This window comes from Abrus precatorius, unplaced genomic scaffold (genome assembly GCF_003935025.1).
Source record: "Abrus precatorius isolate BTA unplaced genomic scaffold, Abrus_2018 Scaffold8, whole genome shotgun sequence".
Taxonomy (NCBI): Eukaryota; Viridiplantae; Streptophyta; class Magnoliopsida; order Fabales; family Fabaceae; genus Abrus; species Abrus precatorius.
Genome location: NW_020874428.1, coordinates 3,401,444 through 3,421,847, shown reverse-complemented (window position 1 = coordinate 3,421,847; position 20,404 = coordinate 3,401,444). Strand labels below are relative to the sequence as shown.

At 30.1% G+C, this 20,404-nt stretch overlaps 3 protein-coding genes across 3 annotated transcripts; all 3 read left to right on the top strand.

Moving 5' to 3' along the window:
- Positions 1-1,863: 1,863 nt before the first annotated feature.
- On the top strand, positions 1,864-5,779 carry LOC113848317 (U-box domain-containing protein 35-like). Its single transcript, XM_027477779.1, has 8 exons — positions 1,864-2,020; positions 2,125-2,207; positions 2,429-2,589; positions 2,747-2,902; positions 3,580-3,829; positions 4,002-4,103; positions 4,371-4,799; positions 5,027-5,779. Exons 1-8 carry the CDS (start codon positions 1,864-1,866, stop codon positions 5,777-5,779), a joined length of 2,091 nt encoding a protein of 696 aa, XP_027333580.1.
- A 2,684-nt stretch (positions 5,780-8,463) lies between these two features.
- On the top strand, positions 8,464-9,222 carry LOC113848314 (leucine-rich repeat extensin-like protein 3). Its single transcript, XM_027477775.1, has one exon. It carries the CDS (start codon positions 8,464-8,466, stop codon positions 9,220-9,222), a length of 759 nt encoding a protein of 252 aa, XP_027333576.1.
- Positions 9,223-16,103: 6,881 nt separating this feature from the next.
- LOC113874877 (serine/threonine-protein kinase RIPK-like) lies at positions 16,104-18,728 on the top strand. Its single transcript, XM_027513106.1, has 5 exons — positions 16,104-16,616; positions 16,774-16,909; positions 17,498-17,634; positions 17,784-17,907; positions 18,200-18,728. The coding sequence occupies exons 1-5, from the start codon at positions 16,227-16,229 to the stop codon at positions 18,571-18,573; spliced, it is 1,161 nt and encodes a 386-aa protein (XP_027368907.1). The 5' UTR covers positions 16,104-16,226; the 3' UTR covers positions 18,574-18,728.
- The last annotated feature ends 1,676 nt before the right edge of the window (positions 18,729-20,404 follow it).

Genomic DNA, 20,404 nt, shown 5'->3' with positions numbered 1-20,404 from the left:
TAAATAATGAGCAATTCAAGATACGAATTATAAAATGCATTAAATTAGTTTTTGGTTTAAGATTACATACCCGAAACTAATCCTTCATCCATCTCAAATTTGATGTATATCTGATATACGAAAAGATGAGAAGATAATTGCAAGAGATGAGATTGTTCTGCTCTCTGTCTAGGAAGTTACAAAAGTGATCATGTGTCTAAGTTAGTGCCTGATGGGATAACATATAATTGACTTCCCAGACGAGACCAAAGACTTCTCAATGAGCTTATTTTATAACCTAACCCATTACGGTTTATTAAAAATATAACCCAAAGTAATATTATCCATTAATTGGTTAATAATAAAAATATAATTAAATAATAATTGATATTATAAATTATAAATAATTGATTATCAATCTATAATAATAATAATCTAACAATATAAACATAAACAAATAGGCATGTAGACAAAAATATTGTAATTAGATAGTTGCTACTGCCTCTTCACTTGTCCAATTAAATTTTGTTCGGTTTTCATAGTGTCTAAGCTTTTATGATTTTAATTCCATTTATTACCGACAATTATAGAAGCAAAATAGCTTGAATTTTACTGGTTTAGAATATGGTAAATATTCTTTTAGCAAAACTCAATTTGATTCCTGGAATTAGAAAGAAGCAAATAATATAACATGTGTGGCAAAGATTAAGTTTGAATGAACTTCTAAAGAAAAATAATAATAATTTTTTTATAAATTAAAATAATTTATTCCCTTTTTTTTTTCTCCTATTAAAGTTTATTCAATTTGGCCAATGTCAAGTTTCTCAGTGTGAAAGTCAACATATTTCAGTATTCTTCTTCACAGCAAAACTCGGGATTTCATACTGCAGAATTGGTATCAAAACACTGTCAGCTAATTTTGATGCCTGATTCACAAGAATTTGTGACATTGTTACACGGAGTATTTCTATCCTATTAGAAATGATTGAATCCTACCATTAATTAACAATAAAAATGACAAGATCCAACAATAATCAAAAGTAAACCAAATTAAGATAAACTAAATTCTCAAACATTAAAGATGCGTAAAATTATTATTATTATTATTATTATTATTGCTGAGAGTGACAAAAAGACATCACTAATTTCCTATTCATTTTGCATATAAAAAAACTGCCAGTACCCTTTTTTTCATTAATCATTTTTGTTATTTAAATTACTAAGAATTGATATTATTTATATAATATAATACTATGTATAATTCTTTTTATCTCTCACTTATATTTTATCCTTTTCTATTATATGTATTTAAGTTTACGTTTGAATGATCATAAATTTATATTTATTTAAATACTATTAATTATACTTTTTATATTTAATTTATATTTATAATTTTTATATAAACATTGCGTTTGCTTTCCGTTTCTTTTTGATCCACTTAGTTTTATCCCCGGATTGGGCTGGCACGAATCTTTTTAGGTAAAATGATTATTTATGTTTACATTACTTTTTAATATATACATTATTTACTAAAAATATTACTAATAATAGAAACAAGTAATTTCCACATAATAACGACTACGAAAACAATAATTATAATTTAAAATATACAAAAATTACAATAGAAAACGATAAAGTGAATGGATAAAATAAATCTGTAATTGGTCAGGCTTAGTCAAAGTGCCTAAAAACTGAAAGGTTGACAATGAAACATTAGTTGTGTCCGCAGGTTGGAGACAGCACCACTCATGAGGTTTTGCATGGGGTGTTCCATTTCCATCTTCAGACCGCAAGATAGGAACCCAAGAAGGAACAAACCAAGCTTCTCTCCTCCTTCTTGCGGTGGAGCAAGAGGTGGCAGTGGTGGCCACATAGGTTTAGAGAATGTCTTCCCATGGTGGTACCTCGTCACCCTTAAATGCCACCATGGTGGCTGTCGATAAAGACAAGAATAGTAGTCATGCCTTTCGCTGGACAATTAATCGTATTGATAATCCTGTCATCATTGCCGTCCATGTCAAGAACAAAAATATTTCTCAGCGTAGGTACCCTCTTATATATGTTATTCTATATGTCTTGTATCTTCAATTATGTTTATTTATTCGTGATCATTTATGTTACTTGTTTTTATGATTATGCATGCAGAGGGCTCCAATGTTCATCCCCCCGATGAAGACGATTTAGCCAATGTTTTCAATCCCTTACGTCAAATGTGCCATCACAATGTCGTATATATTTTTTTATGAAAATTTATCTTGTTTTCAAAAATAATCGTTTATTTTTGTCATAATGTTTATAAAAACAAGCGGTTATTTCACTAGAATTAATCGGTTGACTTTTTCTTAAAATAAATGATCATTTTTTGAAATAACATTTTTGTTGTATTAAATCCCATTGTTGGTGGTACTTGAAATTTTCTACTCAATACTGATCTTACTCATTAATTCAGATTAAGATGAAAGAAGCCGTAATCGATGATACTGATGTTGCTAGAGGAATTTTGGAATATGCACACAGAAATCGCATCCACACTATAGTCCTTGGTGCACCCTACTCGGCCAAGGGTACTTTGTCATTCGCAAGGTCTTTGAACCTGAGGACAGGAAGCAAGTTAAGTTTTGGGACATGACATACCAAATTTTTGTTTTTAGCATGACCTTAATCTTCATAAAATTTAATTCCCACACGACATTTTTATGTTTCTTTAACATGCATGTACACATATAATATAATGTGTTAATGTCTCTTAATGTGTTGGTTGTCTCAGGAAATATAAAGGCCAAGATGTGCCAGCAGCCATAATGAAATCAGCCCCAGATTATAGTTCCGTATATGTAATTTCAAAAGGGAAGATAGTGGAAGCTCGACCAGCAATACGCCCAATGGTAAACATGGTTGCACCGCAAAACGAAAATGGAGTAAGGTGCCACTGATGAATTTTTGAGTAGCTTTTCAAATGAGTTTAATGATATTCTCACTTTACATTTTCACAATAATTTCTATAAGAAGGAGAGGAATAGAAAGAGAAAGAGAAAAGTGTACAATAAGAAGAGCGATGTGACCGAAATAAAGCTAACAAAATGGACTATTCAGTCTATTCCGACAACAAATTTTAGTAAGTCAAGCTTAAAAATTCAAACCAATTTTTTTGTCAACTTTAAAATTTAATTTGAGTTTGCAAAAATGGGGTCTAGGCCTGGAAAAACTTAATTTTATCAAGCTTTTTAAGGGCTTAATATTTAAAGGTCAATCCCTGAATTTAATTCGGAGCTAATATTTAAAGGTTAAAGTTTACAGTTTATCGGACAAACCCGGTTAAACAGTCATTTTGTCAATTTTAGACCCCAAAGCAGAAAAAAAAAGGCATACTGAGAGAAAAAGAGGAAAGAAATGTGATAGATATGATAGGTGAAGTGATGTGACCCACTTGAGAGAGAAGAAGAGTGTTAAATGGGTGTCCATGTGTTTATAAATTAAAATTGGAAACAAAATATTATGTAGTGTTGTGAAAATGGGAAATGAAAATGTATGCCATGATGAGATGAGTAAAAAGGAGTCCTAATTCTTTTTCACATTCTGGTTTGGCTGCAGTGCAAACAGGACACAATCATCTAGAAGAGGGAGCACCAATGGAAGATCAGAAAGATCACCTCTAAATGAAATGTCAAGGTGTTCTTCAGCTAGTCAGTCAATGGACAACATTTATCTTTCCAATCGTGGACAGAGGTCCCCATTTGGCCATAGCCCAAGCTCAGGTGAAAGTGACTCTTCAGGGTCACATAAATATGGGTCAACGGATACAACTAAACAAGATGGTGATTTAAGCTTTGCATCAGATTCCGAACCCTCAGTAAGTGTAAGAATAGAAATAAAAATAAAATGTTTCTGATTGCTTATAGTGGATCATAATTTTGATTGTCTTTGTTGTAGAACTAGAACAATTTATGTGGCCAAATTAACATTGGAAAATTAATTGGTAAACAGTGTAATCAAGGAATATTTACAATTTTGCTTCATGATAGGGAGATATGGAAGCTGAGATGAAAAGATTGAGGCTCAAATTGAAGCAAACTATGGATATGTACAACTCAGCTTGCAAAGAAGCAATATCAGCCCAAAACAAGGTGATGTAAATTATGTGATCACTGTAAGAAACCTATACTTAAGTCTTTCATTCACCACAACATGCTAAGCAGTAGTACCTTAGCCTTAAAATGATTTACATATTGTGTACGAAACCTCATCTAATACTTCCTCTCTATAATAAAATGGTAATGACAAGTACTATTTAACATGAATATAAAGTAAGGTTAATGACTAATGAGTGTGGTTACACTTTGATAAAGCCTAGGTATGAACAGGTATTAAAAAAGGGTGTAATTTATTTGTAGGCTAAAGAGATTAACCAATGGAAACTGGAGGAGGCACGTAAAGTTGAGGAAGTTAAGGTGTCTAAGGAGGCAGCTCTTGCCCTGGCAGAACAAGAGAAGGCTAAAGCCAAAGCTGCCTTGGAAGCAGCTGAAGAAGCCATGAAGATGGCTGAAAAGGAAGCACAAAGAAGATTGCGAGCAGAAATGAAGGCCAAAAGAGAGGCAGAAGAAAAGGATAGAGCATTAAATGACTTGGCTAGCAAGGATATTCGATATAGAAAATATACCATAGATGATATTGAAAATGCTACTCAAAATTTCTCCCTATCAATGAAAATAGGTGAAGGTGGATATGGACCTGTGTTTAAAGGACAACTTGACCACACCCCAGTTGCAATCAAAATTTTAGATCCTAATGCTTCCCATGGCAGGAGGCAGTTCCAACAAGAGGTGTGATATATGTGCATTGTTCTTTTTTTCCTCATATTGAGATATGAATTTTAATTAACTTTCTCACTTGAACATGTTTTCAAATCTTTACATATACATCCAAAATTCCAAGTGTCTCTCCTTAGAAGAATAACATGTACAATTACTTCTGTTAGAAAATTCTGACTTCTACTGCAAGATTATGTTTATGCAATATTGACAATTTATTTCCCTTCTCACGTGCATAGGTTGAGGTATTATGCAGCATAAGGCATCCAAACATGGTCCTTCTCCTTGGTGCATGTCCTGACTATGGATGCTTAGTGTATGAATACTTGGATAATGGTAGCTTAGAAGATAGATTAATGAGGAAAAATAACAGCCCCCCTATTCCATGGAGCAAACGTTTCGAAATAGCTTCTGAGATTGCAACTTCACTTCTTTTCCTTCACCAAGCAAAGCCTGAGCCAATCGTGCACCGCGACCTTAAACCAGCCAACATTCTCTTAGACAAGAACTATGTGAGCAAAATAAGTGATGTTGGTCTGGCAAGACTAGTGCCATCTTCTGTGGCTGATTCTGTCACACAATATCACTTAACTGCAGCTGCTGGAACCTTTTGTTACATTGATCCTGAATACCAACAAACAGGAATGTTAACAACAAAATCAGATATATATTCCTTGGGGATAATGTTACTACAAATAATCACAGCCAAGCCTCCTATGGGGCTAGCTCACCATGTTAAGAAGGCAATTGAAAAGGGAACATTTTCAGATATGCTTGATCCTATGGTCACTGATTGGCCTATTGAAGAGGCTCTTGCATTTGCCGAACTCTCATTGAGTTGTGCAGAACTCAGCAAAAAGGATAGGCCTGATCTTGCAACAGTAGTAGTGCCAGAGCTTAACCGTTTAAGGAACTTTGGATATGCATCGATGAGTAATCAGAATCTTTGCCATGTAACACGGCCTCCTACGCCTACGCGAAGTCCACGTTGAGAGACATTAAAATAGGTTTCATGTTTGTACATTACCTTACTTGAAATGGTCATGTAGAAACACTCATCATTGTGTTGACAATGGTAGTTTGCAACAGTTTTCTTGTAATGGAAGACTTGCTTCTGTCCAATTTGATGCTTGGTAGTCCAAGATGAGAAAGTAAAATTGGGATGCAAAACATAAGAAACATAACTTACAAAACATTAAACTTCCTAGATATGTGCTAGTGATATATGAAAGGACACTCAATTTTTCACATTAGATTTTAAACAATACAGTGCCAAACAATTGATATTAAATGATGTTCAGGAGTCTTATTGTCGGAGAAGTTGGAAAATATTGTCTGGTACTTCAAATGTGAAAGAGAAATGTTGGTAATATACTGCCTTAAACACTTTTTTTATTATAGATTAAAATTTATTAAAATCTATAAAATTAATGTGAATATCATTCAGTGAACGAGTCTCATTTGTGTTTATGTAATTTCTAAAAAAAATTAGTCAATAATTAAGAGATTATATTAGAGAGTGTGCTCCTATTTACAAATGATATGCAGTAGTTATTCACAGCTGACTCATTTCTTGTGGTATAGCCATAGTGTCATAGCTTCGATCACACTCAGTTACTAATTTCATTGCTACCATTTTGCCGGAAAACTCACAAGTAAAGGGGTCGCTATCCTAGCTTGCAAAGTAAAGAATAAACCATTGATCATGTGAAGTATAATACTTTGAAACCATAATAGAACCAAGTAAAGATGAATTCTGTTTGAAGAAAGGAATAGGAAAAGAGAGAGATTCAAAAGAAGCTTTGCTTCGGACCATCAAATTGAAGTGCATATTTACATTATCTAAAATCTAAGAAAATAATATAACGTTAGTAATAACTTGCTTTTTTTAACACAATCCTATGGACATGAATTTCCGAATTTTACCATCATATATTATTATATATAACTAGTATTTATATATCCCACAATGCATGACATAAATTATATTTTCTTAATTTAATATCTATCTAATCTATCTATGATTTTTTAATTTTTGAGCCTTTCATTTTTTTATTCAGAAATTTTTAAACTCCAAAAGACTTAAACGAGGATTCAATTATTATATGTGAAGCATTAAAAGAGAACAGAATTTATAAATAAGTGAAAATGATAATTAATAAATGTTATATGATTATATATTTTTTATTTTTCTATTTAATAAATAAAATAGGATTTTTTAATTCGTTAAAAATTAATAAACTTTAAATTTCTATTTATTTAAAAATCCAACAATAACAATAACAATAAAGTTCTCACGTATCTTTCTTTTAAATTTATATATTTTTTAAAGTTCTTTCAATTTAATTATTTCATTTAAAGCATATGTTTGTTTTTTTCCTTTACTTTTCATGTTTTCAACCTTTCAAATCTTAACTGAAAAAATTTTATGTATTAATTTTTTTAATAAATAGATTTTATGTATTTAGTATCTTAAAAACTCTCCTGATGTTAATTTAGCTATTAAAAAAATTACAATATCAAACAAGTCACTCAAATAACTTAATTTTTTAATTGAAAAATTATGATAAAATTTGAATTTTGTATTTATTATCATTAATTATACTTTTTTATAAAATTTTTAGTGTAAAATTTTTTACAATCTATTATTAGAATATATCATTAATATGGTTTTTATATTAATTATTAAATAATTAATCATTGATATAACAGTATATGATTTGGTGATTGTAAAAAAATACCTTTACATTGTTCTTATATTTAAATTAATTTTTTTTGTTTTCAACCTATTTTAAAATTCTAAAAGGTTGGTATATATATATATATATATAGATAGATAGATAGATAGATAGATAGATAGATAAAATAATAAAATTAAACAAATTACAAATTTTAAAAAATTTATGCGACAACTTTAGTAAATAAAAACTTTAATACTATACACAGATATCAAATTAAAATAACTCCAAAATGTAACAAGAAGGCCAATATGAAGGGAAATTTACTTCGAAGTATTTTATCAGACACGTTTCTTTCGATGGAATATATACAAAGACACATACAGTAAGTATTAGTAGACTCGGTGACGAGCTAACAAACACAATGTTCTTGTTGATCAGGGCACTTCACACGAGATTCAAGTCATCTGTCTCCTCTACTTGTCCTGTTCCCCTTCCTCCAAAAATAATTTTCTCTCTCTTATGTATGCTTAATTGTTTTTTTTTTTTTCTGATGTCTTTTTTTTTAATTGTAATGACAAGGAAGGGACACGTAGAAGGGATAGGTGATTGCACCCCCTTGGGAATATGCTTCTGTTAAAATAGATCCTTGAGTGAAATGTAACTTGTACAATTAATGGTATTAGTTTATTAGTAATAGATATGTCGATGTAAACCACCTTAGTATAGTCATTGCTAAAAGACAAAGTATAATGGCATAAATCTGATCATAAATTATATTATAGGCCAAAATAAAGTAGGAGAATTAATACTTTTCCACCACGCACCACACCCCATAGTTAAGGAAGCATCAAAGAATATAACTCAAACTTCTAAGCCCCAAAAAGCCAAATGCACCTTAGAGGGAGAAGTCACCTAGTTCTCCCATTATTTGTACGGTTGTACCTATATAAATCACTCAACCAAAGCTAACTTTCTGACACAAAGTTCACTAGGCCATGAACATACCTTCGTTGCTCCTCCAAGCTCGACCCGCTTTAGCTCAAATGGGTCATAGCAAGAATCTAGGATTCACCAAAAAAATGTGGTTTCCATGGATAGCAAAAGTTGGATTCATGTTGTTGGCATTGTTAGCATGCAAAGTGACATCCGAGGACAAAGTTGAAGACCCTTTAAATGGTTCATTGTGCATTAGTGAATGTGCCACATGTCCAACAATATGTGCACCACCCCCTCCTTCACTTGCAACAACATACTCAAATCACCCTCCTCCTTCACCTTCACTTTCACCTATAACATCAGAATCTCACTCTCCCCCTCCTCCACAACACCATACACTATCAAATCCACCCCCTCCTCCACTCTTAACATCATACCCTTCTCCTCCTCAACTATTAACATCAAATCCACCTCCACCTCCTCTCTTAACATCATATTCACCACCCCCTCCACTCTTAATATCATACCCTCCCCCTCCTCCACTCCTAACATATCCTCCACCATCACTTATGCAATCACCACCATCTCAACCACTTATTCAACCTCCTCCATCACATTCTTCAGGGGCTTCTCCTCCACCACCTTTGAAATCCAACAACCCATCTTCCTCAGGTTCAGGACAGCCTACAGTTATTGTTGAACCACATAACTATCCCAATCCCTATTACTATTATTATGCCTCAACCGCATCTTCTTTTTCTATTCATGTTATACCTTTCTTCCTCTTACTTTTGTTCCTTCATGGGGTATTCTTTTGATGGTAAGGGATAAATAACTTGTATAGTGTACATGCAGCAATGTTATATAAAATGCTGGATTGTTTGTTGGGAAAATACAGGGTATATATCATATATGTAATTACTAGCAGTTAGGGGAAAGACTGTGTAAATTGTGTCAAATTCAACTTTATTACATGATTGGTTGATTTTTTTTTTTTTAACTATGTTAAGATAATCTGTTTAATTTTAGAAGGTTTAACCATGACACGAGGAAAAGCTTGTATTAATTTTATTATTTTTTGACCCTAGCTAGCTATGTGGGTTCTTCACAGAAGTTAAACACGTAATGTTAGGAAATACTTGTTCGTTTCGTTTGGGGCATGCAAACAGATAAAACAGTATTCAGATTTATATTACCCTTTCTTATTTATCTATCTAGCTAGAAAGAAAAAAAAAAATTACACGGATTAAAAAAATTTATAATAGTTAAATGCTAAATTTATTAATTTATTTTTTATTAAAGAGTTTTTTTTCTTAATTCTTAGAATAAAATAATATAATTTTTTTTATATAAAAAAATTTATTGATAGAAGAACAACAATTCATATTTGATAAATAGATAATTAAGAATATATATATATATATATATATATATATATATATATATATTACGATGACCACAGTAATAGTAATAACTAAAATTTATCCCAATAAGTAAAAAAAATAGAGTTAATATATACATGTACAGCTAGGTGAGTGTTATGTGAACCAACAATTATCGTGAAAAAATGATCTTTATAATACTAATTATTCAGTTCTTGATAACGATCATTAATAAAAAAAAATAGTTTAAATAGTAAGTACATTTGAGTTCAGTAATCGTTTTAACTTCCGAGATAAAAAAAATATTTGTGAAAAAGGTGGTTTAAATAGTTATTTTTAATTTTTATAAAATATGATATTAGAGTTTGAAGAGAGAAATTATAGTTAAATGTTCAAAAAATTATAAAATATATTTTTCCCTTTTAATTTGGGTGACTGTGCAAGGATTCTGCAAGAAACGCCATGTAAAAACTGGCTACTAACACGTGAGGATGATCTAGCAAGATTGTCAAAAGAGAAAGAAAAAGGCAAAATTAAATTTCAAAGGGAATGCTAAGTGCTAAGGACGAATTACCTAAATTCCTCTATATGGAATGGTTCAATCAGAATCATATATGGTGGCCAAGAAGTCAAAGATTGAGATTGGCATATGTACCCAAGTGGTCCCTTCTAGAATATGAATTCATCACACAGTATCTTATAAAGTATTCACCAGCTGTTCATTTTCAATTATCCCTTAACTTCTACGCCACCACTTCAACAACGACGAGTATTCTTGTGTAATGGTTTCCACTTCCTATTCCAATCATTAGACTTCAGTTATGTTGGAGGGTACCACGAAAACCCGAATCAAACAAACACTTTCTATCTAGGAAACTTTTCGAAAAGTTTAAAATTATTTTTTTTATCATGAAATAACTTTTCAACTTGTTCTAATAAACTTTATAGTTAAATTTATAACATAAATTCTCATATAAAAATATTATTTAATTAAGTTGTGTATTAAAAGACTAACATAACATGCACGCTTCCCTTGCGTAATTCGGCGGTGCATATTGGGTAATGAGTATAGTAACTCCTACATATGGAGGCAAGGCTGTGGTTTTGTTTCAACATTTATCTTCACCTACCACAACTCTTTAAGTACCTTAACATGCTGCTGATAATGACTTGTGGAGAGTGATGCACGTTGTTTCATATTGTAGATGAAGACCATTCTATGTTCCCTTTGATTCATCAATCACTTTTGATTTTGATGCCTCCTTGATATCTTTTCAAGTTCTTTAGGGAAAAGGTGTTACTATTTTCACAGTTCATACTGAAGTGTTTTGTACTCATTCCATTTGTTATTGATGATTGCGTAGTGTTTTCAACTTCAATTTGATTTTCTTCCCGTTTTCCTAACTAAGGAGTGCAAATTGTTTAGAATTTATTATAGAAAAACTGTTTTTAAAAAATAATTAGAAAGCTTTAAGGAGAGATGTTAAATGTTTATTAATTGATGGTCTTATGGCACCTTTAACAAAATTCAGCACTGAATAAACCCAACTTATTTTTTTTTATTAGACTCATTTTCTCATACTCTTCATACATTGAAATACAAACTTATTCTATTTTGTATCTTAGACAGGATGTTTTAAATTTCACTTGATACTCTAAATTTCTAACTAGGTAGGAAAATTATCTTATACATATTTGAATTAACTTAATTCTATTTTTTTAAAATTAGCATCAAAGCATTTCAAAAATATATTTTGTTTAGGTTTTAGTCCCTCTAATATATTAAATATTTGTACAAATGGGAAACAAGTGTTTCAGCATATTGATATAATAGTCAGAACTAAAATCATATTTTTAATATTATAAAAAAATATTTAATGTAGAAGAGTGAAAATTAAAATTGAAATAAATTGCATAGATGAAGATGTATTTAAACATTTCCATCTATAATCATTTTAAACAAATCCAAATTTAGTCTCAACACTTTATTCAAGTAAAATTTTATATTTTTTTTACTTAAACGAAAATATAAAATATACTGATTACACGATCCAAGACTAAATCCGCGTCCATACACACAGAAAAAGTGACAAGATTGGACCAGAATTAGAAATCATTGGCACGGCTGAGGTGTGTCCGTGTATGTCCTGTGATGATGGCCCCCGTTACATTTTAGAACTGCGAAATGATCACCGGCATCGGATTGTAATATCCCTTTCACTTTTTTAGGAATTTTTAATGGTAGAGAATTTTTAGCTACCTGTTTTAAATGATAATGGAGATAGACCGTAATCATCTTATGAATTTCAAGTTATAATTTTTGGAGAAAATAAGTAACATAGGTATTTTTGAAGCTTGTATCATTGAATCTATTAAGAAGATAAAAATTCTCTATCATTTTTTTGTGGTGTTTGTTTAGATGAAAGAATGGTCAGTACGAGTATAAGAAAAATACATATGAATTTGTTTAAAGTATTAGAACGTATTGTTATTTTCTATCTAGGTTATGATATAAGGGGCTCCTCTAAGAATTACAACCTGAAATTCACAAGATGATTACAGCCCAAGAAGAGACTTAATTAATTTGAGTCTTTGACAAATTCACCAAATGACTTTTGAAGTTTTCGATAAACTTTGCAAACAGCATTTGTTAAAGTTTCCCATCAAAAGCTACAAACAAAGAAGAATCTTTTTTCCATACTTCTTTAAAAAAATTATCTGGATTTATCATTGTTCTTTGTGCTCCCGTATCTATGTAAGCAATAGCTTTAATAGCATTTTTGAGACTAATTTAGTTTTGAAAAGTTTCCCATCAGCCGCTACAAACAAAGAGGAATCTTTTTTTACAGACTTCTTTGGGAAAAATGTCTAGATTTATCATTGTTTTTTGTGCTCCCGTATCCATGTAAGCAATAGCTTTAAGAGGATACAATTTTAAAGTTCAAATGAATAATTCTTCTTTTTCTACTCTTCTTGAGTTCAAAAACAAAATACCTTCTGAAAACATAATACATAAAAGTGCTTTATTACATAAAGTTGCTTTTTTAGAGATTCTTCAATCCTTGCAAAATATTATAAAAATAAAATTAATAATTTCTTAATATAGTAAGCTTAACGATAAAAAAAAGAAGCAAAAGAAGTATGTATTGTATAAAATTATATTTTTAGAGATAAATATACATTATAATTTAATCATTTTAACATAAATATTAAGTCAAAAATAAGTAATTATTTGAGCTAGTGACTGTTAGAGTTTTAATAATGATTTAAGAACACTGTTGCTATTGATTTAGATTTTTAAAGATAACATAAAATTATAAACATTTTTTTATCATCAAAATTTCAAGTTTTACAAATTTTTTTAAAAATATAAATATTTAAAATTAATTGCATATAATGTTAGAAATTTTCTTTTGATAAGGTTCTTAGGAAGGATAAAGGTTTTTTTTTTCAAGTATATTTTTTTAAGTATTTAATGCAATTAAATTTTTAGAATTACTAGTTAAGTTAAAATAATCCAACGTCAATTAATTCTAGTGTTAGTAATCAAATAATCTTAGAGTTGTGTGAATAAAAATACTTTAAAAAATTCATTTACGTTAAAATGAAACAGTGTAACATATATTAATCAATTAAAAAAATAAGAATATAGTATCATTTTAAAATATAATCATAAATAAAAAAATCAAACTGTCTCTTTTTAAAAAGGGAAATTAATGAACTGATCAAGTGGCTGGGAACTGATCAAGTGGCTGGATTCAACTCTAAAAATTAATAAACTGACGATAAACTGATGGAGAATCAGTCGAGCAAGCCATTCAAACTTGATAGAAAATGATGATGAACAATTTGTTTGAACTATATATTATTTTGTTGTTTATTCGATCTAAAAAAATTAGCTAACTAAAGGGTCAATATAATGTTCAAAGGTTTGCGTACGAAGTCTACGTATAGATTGTTATAATTTAGCCTATTATATAGATTTGTTATCATAATGCACTGCATATAATTTTATAACTTTTCCTTAATTTACTATTTAATATACTTTTAATGTTAAATATTCTATTTTAATTATTATAATACTAAATTTTTTAAAATTAATAAACAAAAGTTAAGTTTAGTATCTGAGGTGTTTTGATATTATTCTTTAATCAAGTATTAAAAAATTATTTTGATAAGTTGTGTAATAAAAAATACATTAAAATTTAATACTTGGTTAGTAAGGTAAAACTATTGCAGTTTACAAGCTATCAAATTACTAAAATAACATATTTAATAATATTTTTAGTTAAAAGTGAGTTTTATCAATCCAATTGTTAAATTAATTTTTTTATAAAATAAATTATCTTTATAAACTTTTACACAATTTAAAAAGTATTTGATATTTTATCATTTTATTTTATTTTAACGTATAATATATTATTAAAAGAGGAATTGAACATAATATTTTACTAAATTTGATACTTGATAATATATCATTTGATCCTATCCTAATTTTAATTAAAAAAAACATATAAAAAGTATTTAAGATATTGCATCTAAGTTTTATATATTTTTTAATTTATTTCATATAATTTACTAGCCTAAGGTGATGTATATGTGTGACACGGAGAAAGGGAGACTAGGTGGGACAAAGAGATAATTATATATCACTCTTATGGGGTGATCAGCTGTTGAATACCTCAAAGTCTTATGCTGGAACTATTTTTGCTGACTATATATTATATGAAATCAAATGCATCTTTCCAAATTATTTAAATGGTCATGCTTACAATATTAAAATTATAAAACATGCATATCATTAGAACTTGTGACCTACCATCACAAGGCGTGGGAAGTGTGCTAATTTTCCCTGTTAATGCGGGCATAAGCGTTACTGGGGAATGAGCATTTTGGATGAGCCTCCTTTTGATTTGAGGAAGAGTTTTAAAATGGTTCAACTTATAGACTCATTTGAATACACTTAAAAAAATTTGAGTGTTTGAGCATTAAATTTAAAGATTTGAATAAAGTTAGATTTTTAACTTTATCCAACAAAGTTTACTGCATCATAGTTAATGTATTTCAAAATATATAGTTAAATTGATAATTTAAATATTAAATGCATGACTATAATTTCTCATATAAGTAATGATTGAGTTACTTGTTAATATAAATCTCACAATAAATAAAAATATAAAAAATGTAATAATAAATATATTTGAAAAATTATATTTAAAAAAAAATTACCATGTTATATTTAAATGGTTAAGACTAAAGACCACTGAAAATAAGGCATATAGCTATTTTTCTCTCCTTATTTTGAAACGAACTTGCAGTGATTAATCACTTTGAAACTTGAAGGGGCAGCAAAATTGTCAAACACTAATTAAATGATTACCCCTACAAGCCGTTGTATGAAATCCATTTTCCAAATGATTACTTTTTGCTTTGCAATATTTTCCATGAGCGATAGAAGTGGTTGTGGGTTAGATTGATTGGTTCACCCTTTCTCTTTGACCTTCCTTGCCTTCATCTCTTTTTTTTTTTAATATATAGATTCAATTCCTTGGCTGTGTTGACTTACATGCATCTCATGGCATTATTACAATGCTATGGGTACAAATTCATTAGTCCAAGGTAATAGTAATTAATAATAATAAACAAAATGTGTAAGAGCAATCCTTAACTTGTAAATTCTAGAAGCTCTCCTTGATGATCACATTAAAAATTTAAAAGAAGAGTCTAATTGTCGGCTTGCTAATGTATGATCATGACATCCTAACAACAATAACCTATGAGCCTTACCTACCAAATACTGGGAATTATCAATTAGACCATAAAGATACTTAGCAATCCACATAGCCCTTTTCTTTTGTTACAATATAGCAGATGCCTACAATATATCCCACTATAAAACTTTTGTGTGCGACAACAAATTAGATAATGGAATTGTTGGTTTGGCACTAAAATTATGTTAGATTTCTTCATATTGCGATCTTCCCGGCGAATGTACATCAATTGCTAAACACAAAATTTAGTGGACGGCAAGAGATACACACATATGTGTGAGGGGGTTGGGGAAGGGAGAGTTTAGTGTAACATTGAAGTCAACAGGTTGGCAAGTTACTTGACCCATAATTAATTGAAGATATATATGACAATATTATAGTTATAATATTTATAAGTTACTAAAATAAAATAAAATAAATATTATTCATGCATATCGTATAACTCTAGCATCCACGTCTAGAAGTCAAGGAATCTCCCCACATATTTCTTCTAAGGTAGTAGGTGAAAATATGTACTTATAAATTCCTCATCTTTCACTTATTTTTTTTCCCAGCGGCATCAATCATTCCCATTTTGGTGTCGTCTTTCTCATAATTTAGAATCAAAAGTTACTTGTGAAAGAAAAATACATTACAAAGTTGTTGCACATATATACACCAATTTTCTAGATGACTACTAAGAAGATTACATGGAAGTCTGTTATCTTGATCTTAAGTTGTTACAAGGTTAAATGTCCCTTGGAGGAATCAGAGAAGCAGGTTTTAAAACAAGGTTCTTTGCAGAGGCTATGTCTATCAGATGTAAGCAATTCAAGCTCCACTCAGGCAATAGAGGATCTTTCAATTTCCCTTGTTGGCTCAAAACTTTATACATTCACACTTGAGGAGCTAAGGGAAGCAACACATAATTTCTCATGGAGTAATATGCTTGGTGAAGGTGGGTTTGGACCCGTGTACAAAGGTTTTGTTGATGACAAACTCAGGTCTGGTTTGAAAGCTCAAACTGTAGCTGTAAAAAGATTGGACTTGGATGGCTTGCAAGGTCATAGGGAGTGGCTGGTTAGCTTTCTTAAAGTGCCCTTTTACACACACTCTCCATCTATTTGTTTGTAACATATCAAATTTAAGATTGACTTAGTTCTTTTGTTTGAATAGATACTAATGGAACACCAGTATCTGAAAAAAACTGTTTTTTTGAACATGTTTTCTTTTCTAGGCAGAGATTATATTTCTTGGACAGCTCAGGCATCCACATCTTGTCAAGTTAATTGGGTACTGTTATGAGGATGAACACAGACTTTTGGTGTATGAATGCATGCCAAGAGGCAGCTTGGAGGATCAACTCTTCAGAAGTATGTTTCTTTCCTTACTTCAACTTATCCTCCTTTTCTCACTCTTTCCTCTAAAGGGTGAGAAAAGATGTGGTCACAACTCACTTGGTTTTTCCTTTTTTGGGTACATAAAGCTCCTTAGGCCTTTCATTTCTGTCTTTCACTTTTTGTTTGTGATTTTGAGTGTGTATGGATATACAACTTAACTGAACACATTCATTAAGCTCTCTTCAAATGATTTTTGTCATAAATATAACTATGAAACTCACTGGAATAAGTTGAAAACAACTTATTTTTATAAGCTATACCAAAATATTTATTGAATAACTTAAAAAAAAACTAGTCATAAGTTGTTCATAAGCTTTTTCAAATGGGCCCTATATCAATAGTAACTCACTCAAAGTCAAACCTAAACAGAAGATCAAGCTAGATGATGATGATGATCAAATGATTTGGATGTTCTGATCTATGTTGTCAAGAACACCTAATTGTTTCATATCTGTTTATTTTCTTTGACCCCTCATCCTAAAACAAGAAAATGGATTCTTAGTTCCTTACCTATTATAACCTTAAGGCCTGCTTCTTTTGTTCTAATATAAATACAAGCAGGATACTCAGCTGCTATGCCATGGTCAACCAGGATGAAAATTGCATTAGGAGCAGCCAAGGGCCTGGCCTTCCTTCACGAAGCAGATCAACCTGTAATATATAGGGATTTCAAAGCTTCAAACATCTTACTAGACTCAGTAAGTTCTCTGCTTCTGATTTTCCCTTTCTGTTCTCTGCATGTGCACCTCTTTTGAAATATCATGTTGCATCTCCTACACTCCTACATCAACTTCCCAAGTTATATATTAAGAAATTTACTTGAACTCTTTTCTCTCTCCAAATCTAGGATTTCACAGCTAAACTCTCAGATTTTGGTCTAGCTAAGGATGGCCCTGAAGGGAAAGACACACATGTGACAACACGCATAATGGGAACACAAGGCTATGCTGCTCCTGAATACATCATGACAGGTATAAACTACCATTCAAAATGATAACCAAGTTTCTAGCATGATCCATGATGGCACATAAAAATTAAAGTATGTTAGAAGCCTCATTAAAAACTTTTCATAATAGTACTGGCAAATTAAATTGAACTTAGGGCTTTCATATTACTAGAAACATACCCTTATTTTGTCACTAATTTCATTTAATTTCTGAGGTCCAAAATCACAAAAGAAGTTAAAATTTTCTCACTAGACAAGTCTCACTTCGGTCACTGTGATATTTGATGATGAAGCAAACTCATTCCTTGATTATATAGGTCACCTCACAACAAAGAGTGATGTGTATAGCTATGGAGTGGTTCTGTTGGAATTGCTCACAGGAAGACGCGTAGTCAATAAGTCGCGGTCTAATGGAGGGAAGAGCTTGGTGGAATGGGCAAGGCCTTTGTTGAGAGATCAAAAGAAGCTTTATGGTATCATAGACAGTAGATTGGAAGGACAATTTCCTACGAAAGGAGCCATGAAAGTTGCTATGTTGGCCTTCAAATGCTTGAGTCACCACCCAAATCCAAGGCCCTCTATGAGTGATGTGGTGAAGGTGTTGGAGCCACTTCAAGACTTCGATGATGTTTTCATTGGACCATTTGTGTATGTTGCCGTAAGTGAAAACGGTGACAAAGATAAAATATAGCAGCAGCACTAAAAAAATATAGCAGATAGCAAAAGGCAAAGAAAAGCAAAAAAAGAAAGTGGTGTGTTATTTCAATTTGTAAGGGACAGCTTGATCTTCACAATCATGAAGCAAGATGCAAGTGGTAACTTAGTTTTCTATGGTGTGATTATATACACAACAATGTACAAACACTTGAAACTCCAGAATATTCAAACTCAATTTTATTCACATATGATGTATTTGAAAAAATTATTGTTGGATGTGTTTAGAGAAGATTTTGGATTTCAAGTCATAGATTAGCGAAAGTGAAAAAAAAAATTCATTAGGTCAGTATACTGTAATATACACACGTTATTATCAGTATCATAGTATGGCAATTTTTAGATGAGTAAAAAATATTCATGAATCTTAGATCTTCATTGTTAACGTTATCACGGTTGAAATAAGAAATTTAATTAATAAACTAATAATATGTGATATGGTATATTAACAATAACATATTATTATTAGTCACTAGTCAGTTAAACAATTTATGTATCTTGTTAATGTATATTTGAATTATTGTTATTGTTAAAAAAAAGTTTAAATTACTTAGGATAACAGCATATAATCTATTCTTATTATAAGATAAATTATCATGATTTTAAAACACCAAATCCAAAATAGATTAACGTGTGTTTGAATATATGTCAAATATACTTTAACATAAATAAATTTTAACGTTACAAATTATAATTTTCACATTAAAACATGCTTTAAAGTAATATTATTAAATGACAGTGATGAGTTTTTTACTTTCAACAAAATTTTCAATTGTATATATATAGAGCGCTTATTACAAGTATTATTTTCAATCAAATAATAATAGTCATGATGTAAACATACATAGATAAATCTTAATACATATCTTAAGGTTATGTTATTTAGATGTCTTTTCTATTACACTAAACGATATTTTCTTGGCATAAAAAATATTAGACATTGTCCCCGCAACATAATTTGTTAATTAGTGGCAACACTTCAGTTAAAACAAACAAATTGGCGTAACTCAAATGGTTTGAAAGTAAGTGCAGGCCAGGCCAGGACCAGTTGTGACTGGTACCACCGTGGAATCAAAGAATATCTCAATAGGATCTTCAGTATGGGAAGGAATAAAATTAAGACCTTTCATTATATGTGTTTTTATATTGCTTTTCAATTATGAAGGTCGAACTTAGTTATCTAAATGAAAATTTAATTTTAAATTTATATTAATGTATTTATAATACTTCCTTTTAAGTTTTGTCCGTGAGGATTATGCATTACTTCTGTCTTTTATGTATGATTCTTTGTACCATAACCGCACTGGGATGCAATGATTCACAAAACAAAGGCAATGGACAAAGTTTAAAATTAAATTTACGATGACATCATATTTTCTATCGTTACTGTTCATAAAAATTCAATAATTTTATTTTATATATACTTTTTTTTATCTCAAATATTACATTTAGTTATTCTTTAATATTACAAGCATTAATTAATTTTTATTTTAAAATTTTATTATTGTCTCTAAAATTGTTAACATAAATCATTTTATTTTAGGTATTAAAATAATTATTACTTGATGATTTTAAAGACTATAAAATATAGGTTTTATAAATTTAACAACTAAATTTATTTATGCATATTATTTTAAAAACTAATTTAATATATTATTCTTTTCATTTACATTATTTTTTTTATTTTTCAAAAACCAAGCTAATGTTTACATAACAAATTATGCTACTTTTAAATTATTATTTTTCATTAACAAATATAAGAAAATATGCATTAAAAAATCACACTCTTTCCTAATATATATATATAT